The sequence below is a fragment of the Balearica regulorum genome, chromosome 9, assembly GCF_011004875.1.
Source record: "Balearica regulorum gibbericeps isolate bBalReg1 chromosome 9, bBalReg1.pri, whole genome shotgun sequence".
Lineage (NCBI taxonomy): Eukaryota > Metazoa > Chordata > Aves > Gruiformes > Gruidae > Balearica > Balearica regulorum.
In genome coordinates, this window is record NC_046192.1 from 29604424 (window position 1) to 29612545 (window position 8122).

The 8122-nt window shown below is 46.7% G+C and overlaps 1 protein-coding gene across 2 annotated transcripts; it reads left to right on the forward strand.

Moving 5' to 3' along the window:
• On the forward strand, positions 1–2915 carry LOC142602974 (uncharacterized). Of its 2 annotated transcripts, none has more exons than XR_012836847.1 (2): positions 1–173; positions 961–1050. XR_012836847.1 is itself a non-coding variant. In XM_075761820.1 (2 exons), exon 2 carries the CDS (start codon positions 1802–1804, stop codon positions 2774–2776), a length of 975 nt encoding a protein of 324 aa, XP_075617935.1. In that variant the 5' UTR covers positions 1–173; positions 1610–1801; the 3' UTR covers positions 2777–2915. The 2 variants fall into 2 exon arrangements, 1 of the variants encoding a protein (XP_075617935.1); XM_075761820.1 differs by lacking the exon at positions 961–1050 and adding an exon at positions 1610–2915.
• Positions 2916–8122: the final 5207 nt, after the last annotated feature.

An 8122-nucleotide genomic window follows, 5' to 3' on the forward strand; every position in this document is an offset into this window, starting at 1 on the left:
TTCTGGTTTTGATTTTTTCAAAGAAAGGGTGGCTTTTTCGTCGATCTCTTTGTGAGAGCATCAAGTCGGGTGGCGGTAAATACGTAGAAGCGACTAGGCGTACCGCAGCGTGGACCGGACAGTATTGGCGTGCTGCTCTGCTAGCAGGGGAGAGCCAGGTGAGGATGCACGTGGTAAGTACTTGTTCTGCCTCCAGCTGAACGGAAAGATTCTCGTGTTGAGGGTTCCCGGGCTTGTCTGTGTGATTGGCATTACTTTTTTTTTTTTCTTTTGAATATGAAACAGGGTCAGAGAGTTGTTGACGCATGGGACTTTGTGTACTGCTTTAGGTAGCTTTTGGTACCGACTCGTAGATCAGTTGCAAAACTTTACTCTTTGTGCAGTTGACGCGTTTTGTAGCATCTGTGGCAGAAACAACTACAAAGACATCTGTCTTGTAGGTAAGCTGAAAACAAAAATGCGGTTTCTCACCTGATTTTTCTTTCGGAGGAACGCTCGGCCCCCTCCCGCCCCCGCCCAGCGGCTGTTTTTTTTGCTAGCGTTATCGGGGGAGGGAATTGCGGCGCTTGCCTGGTTTCTTCCCCTAGCCAGGGACTTGAAACTTTGTTTTTCTGAGGTGTCTCGCTAGACATTTACAAGTGTCGGTGGTCAACAGTGGCAGAGAATTGGGTGGCGTTTTCAATTTCAAAGGGAAGGGACGTGGAGGTGAAGTATGTTGATGTTAATTCTGTTACCAAAAGTGAAGTACCAGCCGCTTCCTCATTCTGGATCTTCTCTCCTTTCGCCGTCCTCCCCCAAGGGTTACGCGGCCAGGCTGTGTACCTTGTCTGTTCTCGCGCTCTTCCTTTGATACGGAGGAGCGCTGTGAAATAGAGGGGCTACGGACAGGCACCTGCCGTTGTTGCAGATGCCTTAAATCGCGTATTTGTCCCTTTAGCCTGTCGTTTCCTTTCCGCTCAGGTGAGCTACGTGCAGCGTTAGGTTCCAGGTGAGAGCGGTGCCGCCGAACGACGCTCTTGGAGCGTGTGTGGAGGAGGGTGACCGAGATGGTGAGAGTTCTCCGAGGCGAGACTTCGGGGGAGCGGCTGAGGTCGCTTGGTTTGTTCGGCTTGGAGACGAGAAGGCTGAGAGGTGACCTCATCGCAGTCTGCGCCTTCCTCGAGGGGGACGGCGGAGGGGGAGGCGCTGACCTCCGCTCTCTCGGGGGACCAGCGACAGGGCCCACGGAAACGGGACGAAGCTGTGTCAGGGGAAGTTCAGACTGGACGTTGGGAAAAGGCTTTTTCAGTGAGAGGGCGGTCAGTCACGGAACAGGCTCCCCAGCCTGTGGCTCGCAGCCACCGAGCCCATCAGGAGTTCGAGGAGGGTCCGGACGATGCTCTTAGTCGCACGGCTTAGTTTTCGGTAGCCCTGCGAGGAGCAGGGGCTTGGGCTCGGTGATCCTGATGGGTCCCTTCCGACCAGAGATACTCTCTGAAATCTTCCTGATTAAAAATGAGCTTATCGTAACAGAGAATTCACTTCACGTGGCTTTGTGCAAGGACTGTCGTCTTATAATAGCTTGCCTTTTCTTTTTTTTTTTTTTTTTTTCTTTTTCCTTTTGCCACAGATATGAGAGAAGCTCCATCCAGAGATGAAGCGGAGACGGAATCAACTGTCCCTCTGCCTCATCCTGTGAGGCCGGAAGACATGGAGTACCTGTAAGCTGTGATTCTCAGGCAAATGACTAAGAGAGTTTCTTTTCTTTTGAAAAAGCTTCCCGTGCCTTTGCTTTCACTCTCCCGTTCCTGTGTCATGTGGCATGTCGCATTTTTTGAGGCCGTGGAAGCGACACCCGGAGCGATGGGTCGTCAGAACCAGGTCCTCCTGCCTGTCGCTGTTTTTGCTTACCTTCGCTATCTCTGTGTACCACCAGCCTGCATCTCTCTCTGCATTCCTCCATCCCCGTCCCCTCTTCTCTGTTCTACTTTTGTTTCGCCGCGTACGTCCCGTTCCCTGTCCCGTCTTTATCCTTCCTTCCTTCTGCCTCTCCTTTTTCTTTGTGCTTTTGTCCTGCTCCCCGACCCTGTTTCTTGCTCCATCTGACTGTCCTTTTCCTGGCACCTTTGTGTCTCTGCTCCTCGCCCCTGTCTTTCTCTCCCCTCTGCCCAGTCCTCGTCTCCCTCTTTGGTCTCTCTCTCTCCCTCTGTCCTCCTCCTGCCTCTACCGCTCTGTCCTGCTCGCTGCCCCTCTTTTTCTCACTCTGCCCCAGTGTCCCACTCCCCGGTCCTCTTTCCCTCTGTTGCTCTCTCCTTTTATCTGTCCTTCTCCCTGCTCCCCAGCCCAGTTCTCTCACGCTCCCGCTTCCTTTTTTTTGGTCTCTGTTGCTCTGTCCTGCTCCCCGTGCTGCCGTTCCTCGCCGTACCTCTCGGTCTGGCTCCCTGCCCTTATTCTTTTTTCCTCCCTCTCCGTGGCGCTGCCCGCCCGGGGTTGTTTCTGCCTCTCTGTCCCGCTCCCCGTCCTCGTTTGTCCGTCGCCGTCCCGCTGCCTCTCCCTCTCCCCGCTGCCTTTCTTCCTCTCTCCCTGCCGCTTCTTTCTCCCTCTCTGTCAGACTCCCCGGCCCCGTCCTTCGCTCACCGTCCCTTTCCCTGCCTCGTGCTTTCTCGCTCGCCGCCGCCCGCCCCCATCCAGCTGGCTGCCACTTTTCTCCTCTCTTCTAGCGCCCTGCAGCAGGCTCCCCGGTTTTGGCGGCGGCCTCTGCACGGCAGCCCAGCTCTCCAGGAGCCCGACGGACTGACCGTGTGTTCCATGCTGGACCGGCGAGTGCGGCTCTGGGTAAGATAGCCAAGGTGCGCCAGGGCCGGGCCCTGTGCCCCAGTGTGGAGTCGCTCCCGGGACTGGGTCCACGTGTGACCGAATAAAGGCTTGCAGTCTCTTTTGCCCTCAGGCCGTGTTTGCGCTTCATTTCCACGGGGTGAGGGGCTGTGATGGAAGGCAGGGGAGGAGGTCAGGTGATGGTCCCCTGTTCCTGCTGGGCTCCAGCTGTGGGTTGGGGCTGGACAAGCCCCAGGTGCGGGCAGTGAGGCTGATGGCCATGGCCCCTCCCTGTAAGGGGCTGCCGTGAGCCAAGGGAGGAGCGGAGGCAGCCCCGGGCAGCAGCTGCAGGGAGGGAAAGGTGAGCAGGGTGGACCCGGGGCGGGGGGGGGGGGTCTGGGACAGTGTCCCTGCAGGGTCAGGAAGTGTGGAAGGCAGCATGTATGGAGCTGTAGTCTCACAGCACTCAGCTGATATGCAGTGTTTGCCAGTGCACGCCTGCAGGTGTCGTTTCCCCCTTTGGAACAGGCACTGTCTGCCTCTCACCTCAACAAACATGCTCTAGATCTTGTTATCCCACACAGCTGCTCCCAGCTCCAGCACCTCCCCCGTAACCTGTCCCATAGCCACAGACTCTGCCCAACCCTGTCTTCATGTCAGCAAGCTGGCCCCCAAAGATGTTTTATTGCACCACAAATGCTGGTGTCATTAGCATCAGTTTGGAGAAAACAGTGGCGTCTCCAGAAGAAGGGGTTGCTGCTTCAGGAGAGCTACAGTCGTCACTGTGGATAAGAGTTGCTGGTTGTTTCCCTCTCCCAGAGGCAGCGGTGAGGGCTCAGTTGTCAGTTCCTCTCTGGGTATGTTGTTTGCTGCAATAACCTGTAAACAAACTGGCTTGAAGTGGCCAGAAGCATTAAATGTAGTATTCTGGGACATTAGAAACACACCGAGGCAACCAGTGGGTGTATCTCCAGTAGAAGTTTTATTTGGGAGAATTTTAGCAGTACCTGGAACTTATATTCCAGCAAAAATGAGCCTTTTGGATGGAGATGAACAGGTAACTCAATATTTGTTTTATTTTCAAATATCTTTTTTTTGCAATTACAAAATTATGCTTATTGGTATCAAGGGATAACACCTGAAATTCAGGTACACAATATTCAACCAGGGGATAAAATGTATATACAGAATTTTAAACGGAAAAAATAGATTTGAGCCCAAATGGGAAGGACCTTATATGGTGTTATTAACCTCCTTTTATGCTGTAAAGGTACAAGGAAAAAAGACGTGAATCCATCACTCACACGCATAAAGATTCCCCGACAGAATGAAAATCAACATGCCGCTGTATTTGCCGATACCTTGCGGACAAAGTTCATCCTGCAATACAGATATGTACTTACAAATGGAACCATAATACAATATAGTAATACTAGTCTCCGGGAGCAAACCTTTTGTAAAGTTTGGGGAGCTAAGAATGCAAAAGGGGAAAATATTGTAGTAGATAGTGATACTGAGATTGTATGGAATCCTTTTTTTAATCCTGATGTTTTTCTAGAATTTTGTGTTGGATTTGTGACGGAAGATCTTGAGAATGGAAAGGAACCATTAAGAAGTTATACATGGAATATGTACCCATATCACACATACACATACGAGCCGCAAACAGGAACGGGAACCTGGTACATCAACCATCATTTATGGGTAATGACAGAGGGTAAACACAATGATTGGTGTTGTATCAATTTGAATCTGACAAGTCCATTCTTTTTTGTAACATATTACATTATCAAAGATGGGTTTAGGAATTTTCCAGTAGCACACGATTATGATTTTCCACGGGGTTTTCAAGCCGGCATTTCTAATACTGACAAAATAACGACCAAATCTAGATCAAGTAAATGAAGTTTAACTTTTTGGTTAAATAACACTCACGTTTCTTTAATGAAGTCCTTTGCGAAGCATCTGAATTTTACAGAATGTCGGCTTTGCACATCTTTACCGAAATCTGTAGATCATGGATTTGAATTAATTGGTATTCCAATTCCAAAGGATTCAGTTTGGGAAAAGTTTTGGAGAAATACCTCTATAATGACTAAATATGAAGAGCAAATATTAAACATCGAAATTCCTCCTTTAGACGAATATCATAACATCCTCTGTGTAGAGAGACGTTACCCCCAGAGAGTCGGACTCGGCAGTTTTGTCTTAACCACACTTTTGTGGCAAGTCGGACTAACTGTAACGCAACTAATCATATTAAATCTCGCTCGAGCTGGGCCCGGAGGGGACCAAAGGCATCGGGAGTATTTCGGTCGTGTAGCGACAAAGCTTATAAAGCATTTGCGCCACGTCGGGGAGGAATTTGCACTCTAGGATCGGTAACTGTGGATTTACAAATTCTCCCTAAAACTATAGAAGTTCCAATCTGGCATCGCACCTTTTTAACTCGTGTTAAAAGGACCGATAACCCATTAATAGAAAAGCCCTCAGGATTTCATTTTTTTCTCCAATGGTTCGTACCATTTTTAGGAGCGAGCGAACTGGAAAAAGCAATTTTAAACGTATCGGGAGAAATTGAAAAACCAGCAAACTATACCGCTCGTGGGTTAACCACCTTGCAAATTGAAATTGCAGAACTCTCAACGATTACCCTATGAAATCATACGGCCTTAGATACGATGTTAGCATCACAAGGTGGAGTTTGCACAACACTAAATGCGAGTCATTGCACGTGTATAGATCATTCAGGGGAATTATTGACCGACTTACATAAAATCTGGGAAATTAGTTCTCAAATGCAACGAGTACAAAAAGACAATACATCTCAGGGTTTTACCGATACCGTGTCGGGGTCGACTTCTCGGGTTCCCGATCTATCTGCGTGGCTCAAAAAGGCACCTGCTGTAGCAGCCTTAGCGATCATAGGGATTGTATGTGTAATAGTGATTTTTCAATGTTGTATCACCTGTTTTTCTAGTATAGTAGCAAAATTGCAAGTAGCTTGGAGATATAAATAATTGCAGGGATGCAATGAATACAAACGGAGGGAACTGTAAAAGATATAGAAGCTTAGCTAGAACAAAACTTTTGTTAACTAGAAAGCTGCTTAAGGCCTAGAACTGTTTCAAAGCCTATAATCGTGGGAAAGGGGTTTCTAACCAAGGTAATAGATAACGAAGCTAACTGACCACGGCAAGGTACAATGCCGCTACGTTCCACGTACAGTCCCTACCCAACCGGACAATAGGCCCGGGAATATTAATCTTATGAAGTAAGTTGTTACGGACAGGCGTATCCACGGCAAGGATACCGCGCACGCCTGCAAGAAGAGGAGGCTCATCCGGCAAACACGGGTGTGCGACCGCCGCCGACCACCAGAGACCCCTGAGGACCACCGACTCAAATCACTGAGCAGGCGTGACGGGGAGGAGAATATGGAAGTGGATTCCAAGGAATGATTATCATAGGACTGCCTTTTCTTGGAAAAATGATGAATATGTATATTTTGATTCTATATAACCTGTGCATTGGTAATCACCTGGCACGCACGTTCGGTGGAGCCGTTTTCCCCGTGCATCTGGCACCATAATAAAGCAAACCTAGGGTAACTCACATCTGGTAGATTTAACAAGTCTGCTTCCCTCTCCCTATTTTTTATTCCTCCCTCTGTACCCAGTCACGTTTTAAATTTTTATGTTTCCTTCTATTCATCTCCCTGTCCCTTTTTTAATATTTGTGTTGCTTGTATCCCATCAGTTTTTCAATTTCCTTTCCACATTGTCCTCTACGCATCTTCCCATCCCTATGTTTTATTTCTTGTACTCAGTTGCTTTTTAAAATTCCTTCTACGTCTGTCTGTCTCCCTTTCTTGATTTTAAATTGTTTTCTATGTTTCTTGTAGTCCATTGCTATGTAATTTCTCTTTCAACAACTCCCTTTATCCATCTCCCTTTCCCTAAATTTTAATTCATCCTTTTCTTCTCTATACTCCACCACTTTTTAAATTTTCTTTCCATGTTTCCTTCTATTCTCATCCCCATTCCTACTTTTTTCTTCTTTCTCACATTTCTTGTAGCCTATCGCTTTTAAAAATTTCTACATCTCCCTCTATCCGACGCCCCGTCTCTATTTTTTAATTCCTCCTTCTCTGCCCTCTACACCGTCGCTTTAAACATTTTCAATGTCTCCATTTATTTAATTTCCCATACTCGGTCCATTTTTTTGTCGCATACCTCATCGATTTTTACTTTTGCGCACGTGCTATTTTCCCCCCGTTCTCAGTTATTTTATTCTCGTCTTTCCTTAAAGCTGTCACACTTAAAATTTTCTTTCTACATCTAAGTTTATTTGCTGTGACGTCCCTATTATTTGTTTTCCCGTCTGCCCTATACCTCATCGCTTTTAAAATTTTTTCAACGTCCGCTTTAACCAATTCTGCCTTATTTGTTTCTCCTCTGTCCTGTACCCCGTTGCTTTGAGATTTTCTTCCTACGTCTCTCCATATTTTTCTCCCTAGTCTTATTCTGTAACTTTCCCTTTTCTTTCCTTAATGCCTCTGCTTTTATCATTTGCTTCCTCTCTGTGTCTCCATCACCCTACCCTTATTTTTATTTTTTCGTGTCTTTCCTTAATGCCTTTGCTTTTTAAATTTTCTTTCTATGTCTACTTTAACCCGTTCACTGTCTTCATTTTTCATTTTTTTCCCATTTGTTCTAAACACCATCGCTTTTTCCATTTTCATTCCACATCTGCTTTTATCAAGGTCCCTATCCATATTTTTAAATTTATTGCCATCACGTACCCTGTCGCTTCTTAAATCGTATTTCCTTGTCAGCATCTATTTTTTACCATATCCTCATTTTAAAATTTTTTCTTGCCTGGCTTAATGCCATCCCCTATTATGTTTTCTTTCCGTGACAACTTTTACGTGGACATCTGGTTTTTTTATTGTTTTCTTGTCTTTCCCATACTCCATCGCTCTCCAAATTTTCTGTTTAAGTCTCTATTTATCTAGCTTTCCGTCCCATTTTTAATTTTCCTCCCGCATTTCCCATACCGCAACTTTTAAAATTTCATTTCCACACATGCCAGTTTTGGACGGGATAGGGTCAGTTTCCTTCACGGTAGCCGGTACAGGGCTATGTTTCGGATTCGTGCCAAAAAACAGCATCCACACTACAGCAGCGCGTTAATTATCACCAATATTTTGTTAATAGCGTGTTAATATTGCCGATATTTTGTTCTAGCTACTTGCCTGTTCATAAGGGCATTTATGTAGAGTTTCTGATGCATATTTCTAATTTTCCACGGTTTTCTGGCGCTTTCT